Source organism: Osmerus eperlanus, chromosome 20 (genome assembly GCF_963692335.1).
Source record: "Osmerus eperlanus chromosome 20, fOsmEpe2.1, whole genome shotgun sequence".
NCBI lineage: Eukaryota > Metazoa > Chordata > Actinopteri > Osmeriformes > Osmeridae > Osmerus > Osmerus eperlanus.
The window spans coordinates 6,652,859-6,674,489 of record NC_085037.1 but is presented as its reverse complement, the minus strand read 5'-3'; the positions used below and the strand labels follow the sequence as shown (position 1 = coordinate 6,674,489).

General features: G+C 48.3%; 1 protein-coding gene across 1 annotated transcript in view; it reads right to left on the bottom strand.

Moving 5' to 3' along the window:
* Positions 1–21,631, bottom strand: part of gabbr2 (gamma-aminobutyric acid (GABA) B receptor, 2) — a 114,874-nt gene that overhangs the window by 11,574 nt on the left and 81,669 nt on the right. Inside the window, 1 exon segment of the mRNA XM_062487218.1 lies at positions 20,461–20,583. Within this exon segment, the coding sequence (XP_062343202.1) occupies positions 20,461–20,583 (123 nt within the window).

Below are 21,631 nucleotides of genomic sequence, written 5' to 3'. Positions count from 1 at the left end.
TAGAAGTCATACTCAAAGGGTTGATTGGGGTCAGTGTCCGGACCCAGCAAAGGGTCAACACGGACCAAACAAGTCAGCGCTGCCTCTCTCTGTCTCAAAGTGTGAGTGAGTGAGTTTCGAAAGACCTTTGCGTGCGAACATAAAAACTGCAGAAGGCGACGCCACTGTGTACTGAGATAGCACTAAGAGCAGTTCCGTGTGACACAAGCTCTGCCGTCAACTCTCGACGCATACACTGAACAAACATATGCATGCGTAGCAATGACGTGGAGGAGACTATTCTCGGATGATCATAGAGGATGTCCATTGGCTTTGGGAATGCGTGGGGTGGGCGGGGGATCAAGGCTCCTACGCATGCTGCCTGAAAAGAAGTTGAGGAGGAACTGAGAAGTAGGTCAGGGAACGAAAGGAGGAACTATTTACGAGGCACACCATCCCTGTGTCTGATGAGAGGAGAGGACAAGAGAGAGGAGAAGAGAGACATGGTTGGATGTTAAATCACACAAGCAGGTCACTTCCCAACTGAGCTTTACATCTATCTATGCATGAGTTCCAAGTCTCCTAGGCCCCAGTTCTGCAACTTCAGCTGAACTACAATGATAATACAATTAGCAAAATGGCCGACTATCACACCAGACCAGCCCAACAGACCGTCTGGGGGGTTGCCAGGCAACAGCCGGTGGGCTGAGTGGCCCGGAGCAGCAGCTATGATATCGGGTGGCTATGTGATGATGATGATGCTGGTGTTGGCATGGTGACAGTGTTTTACTGTCATTTATCAGCACGTTAGGCCTTTTAATGTGCCTGTCGACAAGAAGGATACTGACAGGACTGGGGTCTTTGAAGAGAGGGAGGGAGGGAAAGGGGAGGGAGGAGGAATGGAGTTAGAGAGAGGTAGGTACAGAGAGAGGGGGAGGGGGGATAGAGAGTTCTCTCATTCTCGTGTACAGTACAGCTTCTACAGACTTCTGATGACAGTGTACATTGGGTATGTATGTGTGTCTCGTGTGTGTGTGTGTGTATTGTGTGTATAGATGAGCCATCAGCTTTTTGACAGAAACACTCCATCACTTGCAATGGCCATTACAAAAGGGATTCCATGGAGGAGTGAAGGAGAGAGAGAAAGAGGGAGAGAGCGAGATAGAGAAAATATATCTGGAGTTTGTGGCAAGGATTTATGTCACTTTGTCAGTGGTATTTCCAGAAGGAGAAGAAATAGACAAAGATGAACAGTGATAGAGAATGTGGAGAGCTAGAGAGAGAGAGAGAGGGACAGAGATGAAGAGAGGGGGAGAGAGGGGGAGAGAGATCAATGCAGACGAGTCTAGCCAGTGAATCAGTGTCTGTACAACAGGAGAGCTGTTTAAGGAACCAATGTACCAGTGCCAGTGCCATCTACACAATTGCATGCACACGTACACACACACAATGCTCTTTAGATGCCTGGTGAATAAACAGTTACATGATGGGAGTTGTCATCTCATAGAGAGTGATAAGAGGACACAGTGAGAGAAGGAGAAGGAAGGGTAACGTTGACAGTACTGGAGGGAGGAGGCTGGGAGTGACAAAGAGAATCAGAAGGATAGAGAGATATGCATGGATGGATGGATGGATGGATGGCTGGCTGGATAGCTGGAGGAAGAGGGAAGGAGGAAGACATGGAGGAAGAGATGGAGGGCGGGAGGAAGAGAGGACTGCCCCTGGCCTGTGCTGACCTACATGCAGGCAGGCCAAGCAGGTCAGGCTGGAGAAGGGTCCTGGCTCTCCTGGACAAATCAATCTACCCAGTGGAACTACTGTAGGGTTTCTAAGTGGAGATAATCACCCAGAAGATGGAAAAAAGCACATTTTGTCTCTTTCCTTTCAATTTCTTATTCTCTGCCCAGCAGAACATTATAGGTGACCTCAAACAACAGGACTTCAAAGAGGCTTGGCAGAGCAGAACTGTGTGTGATGTGTGTGTGTTGGCAGAACACACACACACACACATGCACACACACAAACTCCAGCAGGAAGCTGCCTTAACTGATTTATTAAGCACTAAACGCGTCATTAGCGCAAACGGCTAACCCTGAACATTGAGCATATTTAAATATGCAAATCGAGCAGTATTGCTTCACACCCATTCGTTATGGAAGACACAATGGTTTCACTGGAATATTTCCTTCATCTAATGTCCCTTCATAATCCAGTTGAATCTAGTCTTCTGCCTCGCAGAGACGGCACTGAAGAAGATATTATCTGGCTGCCAGCACACTGGCAATGGTTTATCAGGGACTGTTTTAAGTGCCGAGGATAACACAGTCACAAACCTCCCACATATGAACATACACTTAGTATCAATATGCACACATAGCACATACAGCCTGCACAGAAACATCCCCATGCCCCACACCAGACAGGGGGAGGCCAGCTATCACGTTAACGAACACAGGAGAGAGAGAATGAGTTCAGATATAAGGTGAACTAACAAGAGGATTTGTGACTGTCTGGGCCTCCATACATCCTGGCTGAGTCAAGGACACGTGCTCTGAATGAGCATCAGCCAGCAGACTTGACAAGTCATTAGAGCAGCCTCACCCCCTCTCCTTCCAACAAGACACACACACATATACACACACACACACACACACTCACACACACACTAAACAGAGAAAGATGGTGTCCGAGTAACCTTCCATCACACTCTGAACCAACACCTCCTAAGATTGCTGTCTGCTTACACCACACCCAGGAATATGGCAGTGACAGCACATTTATATTGTCTACTACACGTACACACACATATCTCTAGTGTGTGTGTGTGTGAGAGTGTGAGTGGGTTGCACTGTGGGACACATTGACCTCCATCTCAAATAAAGATAACTGTTTCAAGGGAAAATTACTCAAATCTATTGGCTCCCTTTAAACCTGGGTTTAAGTGTGACATTCATGCAAACCTTTCACTTTTCTATGTGACAAATTAGGGACATGTGGGTGCCAAGAGCTGCTTACTCTAAACCAGCATCATCATATTTATAATTACTCTCTCTTATTGGTTGACCTAGTGCACTACATTACCCAACATCCTTTCTCAAACAACAGTTCCAGGAAATAATTTAATAGCTAGGAAGTATCCCTATCATCTGCTTCATTCAATGTTTACCAAAGCTTTATTGATTTGCAAACCATTATACCAAATTGCATCTTATGGAGGAAATGATCTACCATGTTAACAATAATTGAACATGGGGGGTATTTCCAGAGTGAGCGCTACGTGTTTCTAGTTTAATTGCTCTCGGGATCCTGATAACATGAAATGCAACAGGGATTGGACACAAGGAAATAGCCCTACAGAACATGGGCTCTTTTTATGGTTTATAACAGGCAGGGATAGAGCATAGAACAGCAGAATTCCTCAATAAGAACAGACGCAAATGTATTAATAACAGTGCTCCCAGAAAAATACTCTTTATGCTGCCGATGTGATTGATTTGGAAAGCAGAAAAAAAGAAACCTTCCTACATCCAGTAGAGGGACAACTAACACAATATTCTCTTTCTATGAATCCCTCTTTCCCTGGTCTCTGCCTGCCCCCTCTCTCCTATTCCCCTTGTCACTGTGAGGGGAGCGAGGGTGTCATAATTGTGTCCTCTGAGGCCTTGTTGCCATGAGTTCTATGTTGTGCTTCTTTAATTGGCTCTGTTATCCACAGGAAAGCCTCAGCAGAGACATAGATTACTAGCAAAGGTTCTGTATGTTGATGTGCTCCTGGGTTAGTAGTGCTTCGTGTATTTGTGTGTGTTGACTCTAGGAGCCACACATATTTATCTGTAGTCTGTCATATTTGTTGACTGTAGAGGATTTTCAATATTGCTCCCTCCTCTCGTCTCTCCCTCTCTATCCACTTTCCCCCAACAGTTGTTTTTGTCTTCTTCTCTGCATACTGTTTTCATTCAGCTTCCTCCTCACTCCTCTCACTTTCTACACGACCGCTCTAAGTCTACCTTTCTCCATCTGCTTCCCTCCTCTGTGTCCCTCTCTCTGTCCCTGTACGTGTCATCTTCATCTCCCCATCAGGGACCCCCCCCCCCCCTCTCCCAGGTGTGTGGCGGTGTGTGGAGCGAGGACAGCTAACGAGGGCAGACGGCGTGAAGCGGCCCTGACATTCCCCTCGGCCCGGGACACATGACCACGGCTCGTCCTCAGGTGTGAGGGAGAGATGAGAGCCAGACCATTGCATGACCCCTGACGCTCTCTCTCTCTTTCTCTCTCTTCTCTCTCTCCATGTCATTTTCCTTTTCACTTGTCCTGCTGTTCGCATTCTCTCACTCTCTATTCCTCCACAACTTTTTCCTTGATTCTCTGTCTCCATTTTCCCCCTAACCGCCCTCACCCCTCTGTTTCTCCTACACCTCTCCATCATTCTCTCCCTTCTCTAGGTGCCCACAACTACCCTCAGGGCCCTGGCCCTGTCTCTACCTCCGTTCCAGGGATCTGATGATGCAGAAATGTAGCAGGACTCTCCCGGAGCTCTCTGACATGCTGTAAAGGACAGACCCACTGCTTGCTAGCACGTACACACACACACACATACATAAACACACAGCCACACACACATACGTACACGGACACGATACACACATGCAAACACATGAAAACACACGCACACACACTGGGAATGACATGTTCAGCAGCACCCTGCTAGCTGGAGAATGGGCAGGAGACATGATGGAAACATCGATACGAAGCCTCTGGGAGCTGACACCATGAGTGGAACACACTGAGTGTGTGTGTTAGCCTTGTAAACACCTCGCTGTGGCCGCAGATACATGAACACACACACACACACAAACACACATACACGCCAAAGTGAGGGTGAGTCAGAGGTACCCAGAGGGACTCCTTGCCTTGGTTTGGCCCTGATAAAGACAACACCTTATGGCTGCGTTCTGTTGCCCGGAGACAATCCAACACAGTGCAACACAGAACCACACACACCTTTTGAATATAGGACACCATTTATAGACATACTTCATAGGCCTACACAGATGCTTCAGATCACACAATTTCATACTTTAGAGAGGACAAAAAAAACTATAATAAAAGTAAAATGAAGAGCTTTCTGGGCCCAGTAGTCTACTTGCTGTATGACAAAGCTTGCTAACAGCCTCCATATATGACTTTACAAAGCCTCCTCTTATCCATACAAGGTAATTGACTTTCAAAAACATTAAAACAGGCATGGTGTATACTTTTCCAATACATAAACAGTAATAGAATATCAAATACACAGGAGGCCAGGAAATGAATTGACATTGATTACTGAACCACTGCATACAGCTCTGTGACAGTATCATGTACGACATGACCTACACAAGGCTTTTCAAAATGGCAGACTCTTTGTTGGTTCTGAAGTGTGAGCGGGCAGTGCCATGCCAGGCTGCTACTTTGTGTCTGTGGGGACCTTAAAGAGCTACCGCGAGGTCCTATCAGGATCAGCCCTCTGCTACATCACCTCAGAGCAGGAAATCCATAAAAGGGCCCACAGTCAATTACCCCAGCTGTCAGGAAGCTGCCTCCCCAAGGACAGCAACCAATCATTACGCGGAGGACGGTGCTCGACCAATCACGCAAAGTAGAATACCTGAGTCAAAAGACAACAAGACAAACATGCACATTCCTGGAGACTATGGATTCTGTGGTTCATGGAAGAAGGGTTTGAAGGGGATTAGTGTTTGTGTGGAAATGTTTGTTTAGGGAACATAGTTAGTGGTATGGAAGGAATCCTTTCTTTTTAACTAACTAACTTTCACACTTTAATAGGGGGGGGGGTATGGGGGGGTTGTCCCAGAGGTAACCAGTAGAAGCCACAAGCTGGGGATAATAACTACATGCTTTCTTGCTTGCGTGCCCTGGCACAGTCCCCACACTGGGCAGGCCTGTACTGGCACCCTCTCATAGGGCTGAAGAAGACAGAGAGAGGGGAGTGTTGTGTTTGCAGGCCACCCAAGTGAATGAATTTGGTGTGGTGAATTAAGCCAACTGTGTTAGCCGGCTAGCTGTCTGAGTGCATTTGGTTGAGTGCATTATGCTAGGCTAGCAGTGCTATGCTAGTGTGGTTGGCAGGCTGGCCACACAAGGCTAGCTGTATTGGCAGCAAGGCAGGATGTCAGATGGTCAGAGAGGTGGTGGTGATTGAGGCTCAGCTGGTCCAGGCTGGCAGATGTCGGGAATCACCAGAAGGGACTGGGCAGGTGCTGAGACACCCTCCCCTGGGCACACTGCCCAGCAGTGAAGGGCATCGTAGGGCTGGCAGTGCCCACCTGGGGGCATGGTGGTCGAGGGGAGAAGGAGATAATGGAAAGATGAAAAGGCAAAAGAGAGACCCTGGTACATTAAACTAGAGAGACAATTATGGGTGAAAGGAGGGGAGGAAATTCTGTCAAAAGTCTAAAAGCAGAAAATATATTGATTTGGGCACAGAGGAAACTGCCAAGGCTCCACCAACCTTCGTGGTGGCATACATAACACATCTAGAGTTCTGCTGCAGAGGGGAGATGATATCCATGGTATGTGCTCTGCAAACCCACAATAGGCACACTTGACTCATCTTCAGTAGAGCCACTGGTAAGAATAGCGTTACTATTCTGACTGAAGCAGATTAATTGAGATTGAACCGTTGTGGTTAATTATACGTGCCCAGCCATCTCACACACACAGATGAGAGTTCTCTCTCTCTAACTCTAACTCTTTCCCTTTCTGATTCTGTCTCTCATTCCCCATCCTCTCTCTCTCTCTCTCTCTCTCTCTCTCTCTCTCTCTCTCTCTCTCTCTCTCTCTCTCTCTCTCTCTCTCTCTCTCTCTCTCTCTCTCTCTCTCTCTCTCTTCATTGCCAGTGTATCGATCTCCTCCATCCAATCATGCCATCGCTGATACAGAGCTGGTCCTCTAGGGAGCTACACCTGGATTTCATTAGAGGGACGAGAGGATCAATAGGAATATATTTGTGAGGGGACAGAATTCATGCATCTATGTATATCTTCATGAATCAGATGTGAAATATGAATGATAACTAACTGATGATAGATGCGTCAAATGTTAAACCTCCGTCTTTGTGTGTGTGTGTGGTGTTTACTCATCCGATGTAGAAATGCACCTCATCAACCCAACCAGCAGGGGGCTCAAGTCGGGATCTTACTGCATTCTAAAATACTGCAAAGTGTTCTTGGGCAGTTGCAGCAATGCACTACTACTAACAGAACACCACGACTATAAATTGCAAACACACTGACACAAACGGACACACACATTTACACAAGATGACTCACTTGATCGGTATGCATGTCAAACCTCTGTTCCCTCTCTTACTACACACCTCTCTTACTACACACTTCTCTTCTGCTCCCCTCACTACACAGAGATCTGTCCAGCGTGGAGCTTTCTCATAATGACTTCATAACGAATTAGAAGAAGACAGGGACAAGAGAGAAAGAGATCAAAGAAGTACACCTACGTTTCTTAGCTCTAGAGCATTCCCACTCTACAACAAAACACACACACACACACTCTTCTGCATGGCAGTAGTTGCGTCTCTCATACATACGCACTCTCCCACTAACACCTCCCTCGGCAAGAAGCTGGCCGACAGAAGTCGTACGATTTGTCGAGGCGATCATGGTGGCTGGTGAGCATGCCTGGCGTGTCAGTCAGGTTAATTACTGTACAGATGGCTGATGGGATGGGGGGTGAGGGTGAGGGGGGGGGGGGGGGGGGGTAAGGTGGCGTGCCTGAGAGATAACAACACTGCTCTGTCATCTGGGGAGACACACACACACATTTGCAGATGCTGTACAGTGCACACATGCATGCATGCGCGCACACACACACACACACACACTAGACCCTTAAAGCAGCAGACATGCACATCCTTCCATCTCTCCATCATCTCTCAGTCACTCTCTTGCTCCCACTGCAATTTCTCCCTCTCTCGTTCTCCCCCCGCTCTCTCCCTCTCATCTCAAGAACTACCCCATATCATGCTCTTCATTCCATCAGTTTCTCCCCTCTCTTTCATCACCCCCTCCCTCCCTCCCTCCCTCCCTCCTTCTCACTCCCTCTTTTCTCTTCACACTTCTCACCGACCCCTGCTCTCACTCACCAAAATGTGTCTCTCCTCTCCTCTCACACTGCACTAGGCTGCTATGCGACAGTTGGTTATGAGAAACAGGCCAAAGAACATGAAACAATCTACATAGCAGCGGAATTAACTGTCTATTAACATTTCGGCTGAACAATGTCCCAATAGTCATTACAATAACTAGCACTGGTGAACGTATCAGCATGCTAACACTACACAATGTAAGAGGTGAGGTTACTGGAGCCCAATAATAACATGACAGGATTTTGGAGGACATGGTACTGACAAAAGAAAGGGGGGTTCAAGGACTCAAAAGGGAGGAGGAGAGTGGAATACAACCTAGTTCAAGTGAGGGTCACACAGCTAAGTGGCTAGAGTTGGGTTTTAATAGCCTGGTATGGCTACAATCAGCCACCCCCCCCCCACCCTCCCTCCCTCCCATCATGCACTTCCTGATCCACTGAGGTATATTGATCCTGGACGTTCATCATCTTGCCTTGAGGCAACGCATGTCAGCAGCAACCAATGAATTGGGGCTGGTGCACAGATGTGTACACAGATACACACACACATACACACACACAGACACACACACACACACACACACACATAGATGAAATTGCAGAGAAAGAGTCCAGGGAAAACGTGCTGCATGTTAGCAGTTTCCTGGCCAGTGGCAGTATGATGACATTATTCATTCATTATTGATAGCCCATGAACAGGTGGCAGCAGCGTGAATGGTGTCAGTAGACATAATTGGAGTCCCAATTCCATCAGTGCATGTTCACCTGTCAGAACATCCATTATAAACCCAACTCACACACACCATGATGTACAGATACATTTCTAATGAAATCTGTGTTACTGTTATACACCATGACAGAGGTGAAATGCAATATTTGATCTCTGACGATCAGAGATCCACTTTAATGGAGTGAGTGTGGTGTCATGTGTGGGTGTTCCACATACACAAACACTAATCTGACAAGACAAACTATTGGTTAAAGAGTTTTCCAACACACTGGCTACAGTGCATCCAAAAGTAAATCAAACTCAAATCAAAAGAGCTGTATATGCTCTATGAATGTGTAAGGCTTTAAACCAACAGTATCCTTCCAAAAACAGGTTACGTTCTATGAAAGTCTGGGAAAGGGTCAAATGTGTCAAATGTCACAGCACAGTAACTGAAGTATTACAGCACAGTACCTGAACTCTTACAGCACAGTACCAGCACAGTAACAGCACTGATACAGCAGAGCAACAGCACAGTTAAAGCACAGGGACATCCCATAAACCATACTCTTACAGCACGGTAGCATCACAGCAACCGCACAGTGACCGCATAGTGACAGCCCAGTGACAGCAAAGTAACAGAAGTGTTACAGCAGAGTTACAGGAATCCACACATGAGCTACGCATGAGAACGCACCCTATCTCTGCCCGACGCCCCGGTGTCACCAGCTGTGTGCGTCATGCCCGTCGGTGCCCGAGCAGGGGCAGGTATGTTGGCGACGTGCCAGCTCGTCTCCACGGAGACGGGGTTTAATTGCCTGACCTTCTCATTGCCGGGCGCGCCGCCCCGCAGACGACAGACGCTAATCAATGTCACCCGCGGCGGGCAGACGTTAACCAGCCGTGACATCTCTGCCATCCCCTCTCGTCTCTCTTTCACCATCTCTCATCCCCTCTCGTCTCTCTTTCACCATCTCTCATCCCCTCTCGTCTCTCTTTCACCATCTCTCATACCCTCTCGTCTCTCTTTCACCATCTCTCATCCCCTCTCGTCTCTCTTTCACCATCTCTCATCCCCTCTCGTCTCTCTTTCACCATCTCTCATCCCCTCTCGTCTCTCTTTCACCATCTCTCATCCCCTCTCGTCTCTCTTTCACCACCTCTCATCCCCTCTCGTCTCTCTTTCACCATCTCTCATCCCCTCTCGTCTCTCTTTCACCATCTCTCATCCCCTCTCGTCTCTCTTTCACCATCTCTCATCCCTCCCTCCTCCTTGGTCGGCACTATGCTGAGGGGCAGACATCTCTCTTATCTCCCCGTCTCTTCATCTCGAAGGTGAGAAGACCTGCCAGCAGGGTCGGACTGGCCGTCGGGAGAGTCGAGAGATTTCCCGAACGGCCGGTCAAACGTCCACAGCATAATGCAAAAAATATACATGTATATATATATATATATAATAATAATACACGGTCATGGTCCAGTCTGCGTTTCAAAGTCCCGGGCCGTTTTTCAGTCCGAGTCCAGACCTGCCTGCCGGCATATCTGTCTCTCTTCCTTTATTGTCTGCCACGCTGTCCTCCCCCCTGCCCTCTCACGGTGTATATTCTACACACAATATATCTAGTACAGGGCATAGGCAGGTGTCTGCTCAAGGTCCTGAGTGTGTGTGTTCTGTGTGTGTGTGTGTGTGTGTGGGGGGGGAGCTCTGTGCCAGCTAGAGTTATTTGTATGCCTTGTCTCACTGAGCTGACGCAGCACTAACCGTTGGTACAAGTGGTTGCAAAAAGTTCACATCTCCTCCATTTGGGTCTGACCGTGCCCCCCAAGTGAGTGTGTGTGGAGTGTGATGTGAAAATACCAGTGTGTGTGCATTGTTAATGTGTAAGAGCATGTTGAATGTGAAAGTAAAGTGTAAGTGTGTGTGTGAGGGTGCCAAAGCCAGAGGTGTGGGAGATCAGTAATTAACCTCTCTATAATTGCCCTCCTCACCGCCCACACACTGTGTCAGTCAGAGGCCATGCTATCTCAATGGCATCTCCTTGTCCTTGAGCTTGGAAAAAACACCTCCGCAGACATTGAGCCTGAGTGTGTGCTTGTGTGTGTGTCTGAACACACACGTGTGTTTTTGAGTGCATGTGTGTAGGTGTGTGTGTGTGTGTGACTGAAACATAAGCCTGAGAATCCCTCTGAAAGGGAAGCAGGTTCAATTTAATGACCACACAATCTTCTAAAGGATCGATGCATAGAAGCCAACATGCTAGAACTCTGAACGCAACATGCTATTTTGGTCACATAACGCTCTAGCGTTTGAACATAACCACAGTCGACTGAAAAACAGAACAGGTTGACCCAACTTGCACCAAAGTGGAATTTGCTAGGTTTTTCTGTTGTAGCCACTCATCTCCATCACTCAAGACCACTGGAACAACATCATATCCCCAACTTCTCCCTGAGATATCACAGCACGGGGGGAGACCCCGCCCTGTGGTGTCTTTCTCACTGCAGTGTGTGTGGGATTCAAATGGGCCAAGTCATTTTAATGAAAACTTTGAAATCTTATTTTATAGACTGACAATTACACCTCCCTTCAAGGAAGGGTGTGAATGTATAGGTAAATATTTGTGTGTACGTGTGTGTGTGTGTGTAGCATGACAGTATTTCCCCAATGAGCGATAAAGCCACACTTAACTGACCAACTGTTGGTAGTGTGAGTAGGTTAAGGGTCATTAACTAGACACTCATTTAACAGGAAATACACTACACACACCAATGAGGTCTGGATCCAGCAGAAACGTTGATTGGATAAAAAATCTTGATTGGCAGCTTTGAGTCGGTTCATCATCATCCTTTTTAAGTGAAATTGAACGGTAGATGTCAATAACATTGAGTTCACCAGCACCACCAGCTTATTATCATTGTTGCCAATATCCCCAGCATCATCCTTACTGTTCTCATCATCATCATCATCCCGGCTGCTATCTGCAGGATGGCTAAAGGAGTGTGTTTTGGGTCAGGCAGACAGAGCACGGGTCCCCAGCTGTGTGCCAGGGGTCGTCTAGGAGAGCCTAATAGAATGTTCCCTGTGCTGACGACCTGTGGGAAGAGTCCGATGGATGTGTCTGCATGGTGATGGAGTGTGGCCCTGTTCCCAACACAGGGAACGAGAAAGGGTGGTGCAGGGAGAGAAAGAGAGAAGGGGAGGGGTGGCAAAGAGAGGCTGGCGGTCGAAAAAAAGAAGGAAGGGATTGAGAGATGGAAAAAGAGCTTAAAAGAGAGAGAGACAGATTTTTGTTCCTATGGGGGTGGGGGTGGGGTGGGTGCAGGGTACATATAATCTTTCATCTACACCCTGGATACCCTGACTGAACTACACTTGATGACACAATACTTACCTACTAGCATCAGGCTGAAGGCTCACTCTGCATTATTCTTCTACACATTCTAGGGTGTCCTTTGATCCTAGCTAATGACGTTCCAAAAATATGGACCAAAAAGTGGATTACCAGACAAATGCATCTTTATAAGATAAGGCCCCTGTATGTGTGTTTGTGTGTGGCACTTTATATATTGGCTCAAACTGGACAGACCTCTGCAGGTTACCGTGGGAACTCTTGACACCACTTTTCATTTGGAACGCTTCTAATTGGTCAATTGCATCACCCTCATACTCAATCAGTTGTTGCCTAGCAACTGCAGACCGGAGGAGGAGAGGTGGGAGAAGAGGTTTGGGAGGCGGTGAGAGAGAGAGGGAAGAGAAAGGGAGGGAGGATGAGAGAAAAATTAAAAAACAGCATGCGTGAGAAAGGAAGAGAGTAACACCAAGGAAGTACATTTTATCCCCCCCCCCCAACTCCCTCCGCCGCCTCTGTTGTTCCTCTTCGACAGATTCCCTTGAACAAGCTCAGCCATGCATAAACCGACTCATCTAATACAGGAATCTGGGGTATGTTAGGACAAATGGTGAGACCCTACCTTGGTGAGCCCCTACCTCCTGCTACAGCTGCTACTGCTGCCGTGCTACACAGAGAGCTCTGTTTGTCTGGATGGGTTGTGGTCCTAGTCTACAGGTCCTGGGTCCTTGGTACAGCTATAGGACTTGATTCCACAGGGTCTGTGTTTAGCTAGGTAACAGGGTCTGTGTTTAGCTAGGTTACAGGGTCTGTGTTTAGCTAGGTAACAGGGTCTGTGTTTAGCTCGGTAACAGGGTCTGTGTTTAGCTAGGTTACAGGGTCTGTGTTTAGCTAGGTAACAGGGTCTGTGTTTAGCTCGGTAACAGGGTCTGTGTTTAGCTCGGTAACAGGGTCTGTGTTTAGCTAGGTTACAGGGTCTGTGTTTAGCTCGGTAACAGGGTCTGTGTTTAGCTAGGTTACAGGGTCTGTGTTTAGCTAGGTAACAGGGTCTGTGTTTAGCTCGGTAACAGGGTCTGTGTTTAGCTAGGTTACAGGGTCTGTGTTTAGCTAGGTAACAGGGTCTGTGTTTAGCTCGGTAACAGGGTCTGTGTTTAGCTCGGTAACAGGGTCTGTGTTTAGCTAGGTTACAGGGTCTGTGTTTAGCTCGGTAACAGGGTCTGTGTTTAGCTAGGTTACAGGGTCTGTGTTTAGCTAGGTTACAGGGTCTGTGTTTAGCTAGGTTACAGGGTCTGTGTTTAGCTAGGTTACAGGGTCTGTGTTTAGCTAGGTTACAGGGTCTGTGTTTAGCTAGGTTACAGATACTGGATTTCAGTGTGGCGGGTGGTGGGTAAGCTACTAGCCAGGCCAGGCTGGCCTAGAAACAGCAGTGTCCCTGGTGCGCATTGTGACACACTTCGAGAGGCTTCTGAGGCTAGCTCCTGTTGTTTCCTGCATGGATAAAATCATGCTCAGACACGCTAGCGAAAGCCTTTCCCTAACAGGCCGGGGTGATGAGCCAAGGCGATGAGCTATGACCAGAAGATGTCCACTGTATCGCCGAAAGCAACCCCGTTTCGTTACGAGTCAGACGTTCTTACAGTGGCCATTCTGAAAACGGATGGTCTATTTCTGTTTTTATTTTAGGCAGTGCTATGTAATTCTCTCTATGACAAGCATGGAGAACCTACATCGAAATACACTATCACCGTCATTGTCTCATGGGACTCTCTGTTAACCAGGTCTCCGATTGTTCTTTTCTTCAGCCCTCCATCACTCCCTCCATCTCTGTTTCGACATGCAAGATCAATCTATAGATATACATTCTATTGTCTCTTTCCTCTGCTCTGCTCTTCCTTCCCTCTCTCTAGATGGGACGAGTACAGACCTACAGATAAAGACCTTATTTCATTCTCCTTTCTCCTCTCCTCTTCTCCCTCGCTCCCCTTCATTTAAGTCGATGAAAGGATCTAGGTGGGTGGTGGTTATCCTTTAACGACACAACGTCTGGAAGCTGCTATTGATCATGGAGAGAGAGAGCGAGAGACAGTGAGAGAGGGAGAGGGAGAAAGAGAGAGGGAGGGAGCGAGAGGGAGAGAGAGAGGGTAGTGACAGAGAGCTCAATGGAGAGAGAGGGGATGGAGAGAGATAGATCTGGGGAGAGAGAGTAGAGAGAGAGAGGGATTTAAAAGAGAAAGAGAGAGATCTGCAACCATCTGTGGTCACAGAAGATCTTTCCTAATAATGTCTGGTATGATGCCTGTATGGTTTTGACTCGGGTATCACCACTGACCTCATACAGACAGTCACAGAGGGTACAGCTGGCGGCCGATTCAGACCGTAAACTCAGATTCAAATTCGGATTCAGACCGTATAGCAAGCGACATTTGTTCGCCGACCGAACCTTTCCGTTCGGCTGATGCAGTGTGAAGTCATATCAAACGGAACATTTCAAAAGGTTTGTCTGCTCTTCAGCCCTGAGCAGCAGGGAGAGAGGAGTCAGATGTGAGCCGTCAGGCTGTCCACAGCCTCTGTGCACACGCTGGAGTCTCCATGTCCTTCACATGGCATTGACAGCTGCATACAACAGCCCGCCTCTGCAGAGAAGACCTGGGAGAATATTGAATGGGAGTGAGGATCTTTGCAGGTGTGTGTGCGCGTGCATCTGTGTGTGTGCCGGTGGGGGGGGACGGCACGTGTGCGGGTCCACGTGATTATGTGCGTTTGTTCAGATGTGTGTCACTGTGTCTGTGTGTATGCACAAGCATATGCCTGCCTGTACTTGCTGTTGTGTGTGGTGCCACCCCTGGCTATCCCTGACATGTCTCACATCAGCAGTGGGCACGTAGTCCAGCCACCAATGTCATTTGTCAGTGACAGCTGGTCCTCTTCTCCCCCCTGAACACACAGACACACACACACGCACAAGCATACCTCCCCCCTCTACCCATTCTGTGGGTAGTGCACCTATCTACATGTCCCCCACATCCCTCGGTTGGAGAGCGAGCGAGGGAGAAGAGAAACAGAGCATGGGCAGGAGGAAGAGAGGGAGAGCAGAGATGGAGGAACACAAATCAGGGGGGAAGAGAGAGAGAGAGAGAGAGAGAGAGAGAGAGAGGGGGGGGGGGGAGAGAGGCAGTAGACAAGAACATTTGGAGAGAGATGAAAAAATAGAGAATAAAATAGGAGAGCTCCCAAGCGCGTGTCAGGGAGTTCCTATAATGTCTGGAAAAGTGTGTTTCTATACTGTCTGGAAGAGTATGTTTCTATGCTGTCTGGAAGAGTGTGTGTCTATACTGCCTGGAAAAGTATGTTTCTATTTTGTATGGAAGAGTGTGTTTCTACATTGTCTGGAAGGGTGTGTTTCTATATTGTCTGGAAGAGTGTATTTCTATACTTTATGGAAAGGTTTTGCTGAGATAACCAGGTTGCACATGTGCAAGACCCAATTTCTCCTCACATTGTGTTGGACCCAGTCTCAGAAAGAGCATTTGCACATCAAAAGATTTGAATGAGTCATAGCCTGTCTGCCTTCCTTGTGTGCATGTCTTCCTGCCTGCCTGCCTGCCAGGTTCCGTGAAGTTTAGAGAGAATGCCTGTACTGTCAAAGCAGCCATGACAACCCCTCATTCCGGTACTCCCCCCCAACCTATCTCTCTCTCTCTCACAGGTGTGGGTTGGCAGGGTGCAGACAGCGAAAGATAGGATTTGCGTGTGTTTACAATTTCCATGTTCAAGTGCGTGTCTGAATTTACGTGTCTATTTGAGAGCATGTATGTGTGTGTGTTCACACATTATGTGGTGTGTTGAATGTGTGTGTCATTGCATGTATCATGGGTGTTGGCACTGGGAGCCAAAGCCCCATTTTCTCTATTTTGGTCTCCTGGATCAACGTTCCCGCTCTCTGCTCGTTATGGGGTGTCAGGAACCATGGCCGTTGCCATGGCGATGCCACACTGCAATATTCTTTTGCAGCCCGCCCGCCTGCTGTCGGTTGCTTGCAGCAGCAGCAGCATTAGAACGAAAGGGGGAGAGAAAGAGAGAGAGACAGAGAAAGAGACAGAGAGAGAGAGAGAGAGAGATAGGGGAGGGAGAGAGGAGGAGAGGAGACTGTGGAGAAAAGAGATGAGGAGGAGGGAGGGGAGCAGAGGAGAAAGGAAAAGAGGTGAGGCAAGGGAGGAGAGGTGAGAAAATGAGAGAAAAGCAGAGAAAATAGAGAGGGTATGCAGCAGGACCCACCAGAATGCTAATCAGCCTCTTGACAGTTTGTCCTTCATCACACCAGAGACATTGGCCAGGCCATAGGAAAAGGCTTCAGCACACACATATGCACAGTGCATAGGCACACACACACACATACAAACACACCCACCCACACAGCCAGTCAACAAGCCAGCCAGTCAACCAGCTAGCCAGCCAACCAGCCATCCCAACCTTTAAGAATCATTCAATAATTCAACAGAACCCAGCTCTTTCACCGTTGCCCCAACGCTGTCCCCCATTAGTCTCAGGATGTACAGTACAGGACTGTCAGGGGCATTTATATTAGCCAGCCAGGGGCTTGTCCAGGGTCTTGGCCCTAGTCCAGAGAGAGAGAGAACTGACGTGGATCAGTAGAACAGTCCTTTGCTCCGAGTAGCCAGACACTGAGGTCAGGACGTTTTCCAATTAGAATCTGCATGTGGGGCAAGTGTGTTTTTCCTCTGCGATGCGTGCTCTTATTGAATTTAGTCTACAAGGGCAAGTTTCAAGTGGGGTCTGAAGTGTGAGAAGGCTTGATGTAAAGGGGCGGGGGGTTAGGAGATAGTGTCAAGGTCACAGTCATAACCGGAGTATGTGTCCTTCATCTGCATATCCTAATTAAAAACCAGCACCTTGAAGACGAGCCATGAAATGGCACTCGGAGGCCACCCTCTGCTCCTTTAAAGAACCAGCTTTGAAACTATCTCTCCCTCTAATCTCCAGCCCTTCCCCTCACTCACTAAAGGGGCGCTAAGATGTGGCTAAATCGGCCTGTTTTATGTTCTGCTGGTTACCACAGACTAACTCATAACTTTATCCTCCCTCTCCTGCTTTAAGGCAGCTAAAGGCCGGGTGTGGTGGTGGTGGTGGTGGTGGTGGGGGGGGGGGGGGGGGGGTAAGGGGTAATAGGAAGTCCTCTTTAGTTGCCTTGGCTTGCTGGGCTTGGATCAACAGTTGTACTGTAGTGGGTACTGACTTAGCGCCTGCCCCTGTGGGTTAAATCTCATCAGCGCTGTTCATGTCAACAAACATACGCTCATGGTCAGGAACGCCCCAAACATGAACATAAGCGTCATGTCATCCATCTCCTGCATGTAAAAATGTCCCTTCTGACTCTGAAAGTCAACAGCCAACACCCCTTGGGTGACGATCAAAGCAACAAACCCTCCATCACGCCAGGCTCAACACACTAGTGACAGTTCAATATGGCCATGTTGTCATACTGTATGCCCTTGGGTACACCTGGTGGACTGAGCTCTGCGCCATTCCAAGGTCAATGCTTCCTGAGTATCCCTTGTTAGGCAAGGAGAGTAATAGAGGGAAGAGACAGAGAGAGAAAGAGAGAGACAGAGACAGAGAGAGAGAAAGAGGGAGAGAGAGAGAGAGAGACAGGGATGATGGAGAGACAGGAGTCGAGAGGAGAGGGGAAGGACAGATATTCGAGAGAGCAAGTTGAGAGAGAGAGAGAAAGAGAGAGATAGAGAGAGAGGCACATGGGAGGAAGGAAGGGGTGGGGCCAGGGGAAAAAAGCACGGAGAGTTAATGGTCCTTCTCCTCTCCACCAATCAATCATGTCTAATCTCTCCATGCGCCAGCGTGGCCCTCCAGAGGAAGGTCTGCAGTGATCCCATCTCTCCCTCGCCACCGCTACTACCTGACGCTGTCGCCACGCCAACCAGCCAGCTGAGACGCTCTTCCGTCCCACAGCTCTCCGTCTCTGTCTCTTTCTTTTCCGACATCTTTCTCTCTCTCCCCTCTCTCTAACACACTGTCGTTTTCCCCCCTCACTCCCTCTCTCTACATTCCCGTTGAGGCTTTTCATGTCTTTCTAATTCCGTATATCTCAACAATCTATCTCAAACTTCTCTATGTAAATGCTACACTCTGTATGCATCTCTGCATCTGTCCTCCTCCCTCCCATCCCTCCCTCCTCTTGTCTCTTTCTATCCCACCCTCCATCTCTCTCTCAGGCTATCTCTAGCTTTTTTCTCCACTCGCAGTGGCTGCTATTAGCACACAAACACACATGCCCAAAGACCCAGAGGCCGACAGCAGCCGCGGGCTCTGGTTCCCCAAGGCTGGCTCCCCTCCAGTCCAATACCCAGGAGAGGCTGTTGGTGCTGGGCATGAGAGCCGGGGCTGCCTGAGGCCTCCTGGGGTTTCCTGTGGATCCTCCAGCCCCAGCCCAGAAATGTAGGCTCCTACTCTTGAATAAGCTAATACGTTCACGCTCCCTCAGCTTGAAGGCTTAAGAGTGTGAGAGGACTCCATGGACCAGCTGTGCTCGCCGACAACATTCACAAAATGCATATGTTAGCGAGTTTTCACAACACCCGCAAGACATTGAGGCAGTTATCTTCCTCATGAATAGAAGCTTTGTTTTAAACAGTGCAAATTGAGAGCGTACACCCTCGTCCTATCCTGCAACGACCAGCCATCATTGTTGTAAAGAACTCTTTAAGGATTGATTGCAAAGAAAATGTCCTTTTCCTGATGGAAAGAAAGAGATAGACTCGCTGCCGTAGAGCATTCCCTGCTTCGCCGTTCCGGTTAAGCACTACTTATCATTTCAGAGGCATCCCCTCTAATTGGAGTCACAGAGAAGTCAAAACTGGGAAAGAATGTCAGCCATCCCTCCTCCGTGCCTGGCGTCGTTCTTCCCCCGCAGGAGCAAACAAGCAAGCAAACAAACGGCAAAAAAAAAACGGGCAACTTCACAGGGGTCAAAAGCATCAAAGCACCCGCTGAAGAAAACGAACAGTCAGGGACCAGGCTTTCATCAAAGCTACCCCGGTAACCTCCCGGTAGCCTCTAGTGATTGGACGGAGCCACTGGGGTACTCGTCCAATTGCGTTGGCGTTTAGGGGTGTTGGCCTATCAAAAACCTGGGCGAGTGGTGTTGAGGGTTCGATGGCCTACATCAGGGTGTCTGGAGGAATTGAAAGGAAGTCTCATTAGGAGGAAATATACACTTAGCAGAACACCCCGATTAGTTTGATGGCTTTGTAGCTTGCCTTCAAAGGAGATCAGTTGAAAATCAGGTTTATAGCATTAATTGGATTTTCTGAGACAGTTGTAGTAGTTAGTATGTTTAGGCAGTGTACCTTGTGGGTGAGTGTGTACTGTCAGATGAATTCCTGAATATGAACCCTAACCCAAGCTTATTTGGTTATTTTGTACATACTGTGGAGTGGGTTGTATTTATAACCATACATAGATAGTATTTTCACACTCTAAAAAGTCATTGTTAAGGACACATAAACAGACTATTAGTCACCAGCTCTAGATGTTGAACTGCCAAAATGAGAAAAAGGTGGAAGGATGTGTTGACAAGCAACCTCTATCAGAGCCCGCACTATTACAATCACCATCTCGAATTCCTCACCATTCCTGACAGTCACTATAAAGACCCCCAGGAAATAATCCCACCAAGGCTTAGTCTACCTCTGATAATCCTACCAGTCTGTCTTTAAACCCATCCTGCTGGCTGGCCAATCCTGGCAAGGCAAATACTGTTCTCCACTAATACTGGCAAAGCTAGATGGTCCTCAACCAATCCTGACAAGATCAGATCATTCACCCTGGCCAATCATGCTCAGGCTCAGGTCATTACCGCTTTAGACACCTCCTCCTTACCCAGCAGAATGGGCAGACTGAGCCAAGTGCTTCTCTTTCCAACATACCTTGCCAATGCCCCAGCTGGCAAGAAGGGGGGCACAGAAGGTGGCAGTGGCTCATATCCTGACCCAAAAATAACAACCACAGCAAAGACTCTGGTGCCACAGCCCCCGGCAGACATGTTGTCTTGTGGCCACAGTCATTTGTAGAAAAAGGGTGTGAAAGGGACTGGAATAGAAACCCTCTTGACCCTATAAACAACCTAAAATCGGTCCTGAATATTTCATGGAACGATCAGGCCAGAAAAAACTCTGGTCTTCCGGTTGCTTTAAAGGAGGGCAAGGACTAGACCCGGGTCCTTACCTCAAGGCTGTACTCCTCCACTGTTCGCTTGAGGGGGTCAACTATTTGCCAGCAGATAAGTATGCACAAGTCAATGAGCAACATGCCTCCAACGATGATCAGCAGCTTCTGATCCTTGATGATCTGCAGGAACAAAGAGAGAGAGGTTAGAAAGTGGTGAGGAAGGTGAACGAATTCCGTTAGGGGAATGGATAAGGGAGATGGTAGACATTGGGAGACAAAGGATGGAACGTCTAAGTATGCAGGGTGGAATGTGGGTTTGAGACCCAATATGCCCGGAACCAATGATCTCTATTAGCGTTCTAAAAGACAGCGTTCTGTTGCGGTAGAGACGCTGATCACAAAGGCAACTGGCCACCTAATTGCATACACACCAAACACAAATAAACCACAACTGCATTGCTGAGAAGCACCTTCTGTCCCAGCTATCGAGCACCTGACTGTAAAACTGGCGAACCAAACCGTTAGGGTTCCAATCAATTTGGACCCTCATCCCGGCTCAGCCCCCACAATCGGCCGTGGCGGGTCAAACCTCGGAACGTCCAGCGAGCAGCTCTCAAGCCAGACCCTCTTTTGTGGTGGGCTGAACTTCAGAGGAGATGAAAGGTGTGTCCTTCCGTCTGATCTTTATTTAAAGCAGCGTTTGACCTGTCCGGTGTCGGCATCAAAGGAAAGGTCAGTGGCACCCGCATGGAGGCTGATGCGATGTTCGGGGTAACGGTGTTAAATGAAACACAGTGGTCGTCTCTCTGTCACTGGATCTCCCCCAGGTTTGCCTCTTGGGTGGGGGGAAGGGGGGGGGGTACTGGACGGGGGGGAGTGGGGGGGGGGGGGGTCTTGATTTTTTGATCTGTGGTCTTTTAGAAGGCTTTGATTGGAGCCCATTCTGGGAGAAAGGAAGCACTGCAGTGGGGAGACTGTACTGTGAGAACAGATGAGACGGAGAATGGAAGACCTCCTGTTCTATATGGGGCTAAAACATCTACTAACACCAGGTACTCTTCCTCAACCCTGGACATGCTCGGACGTTCCTTATGAAGCGGAGGAGGTCGGGTGGGAGGTGGATTTGTTGCAGCGTTCTCTGCTGTGCAGTAGATGAAACACATCAAACGCTTTGCCAACGTCAACGATGATGAGAGCTAGGATTATAATGAGGACGTGGGGCCGTTGT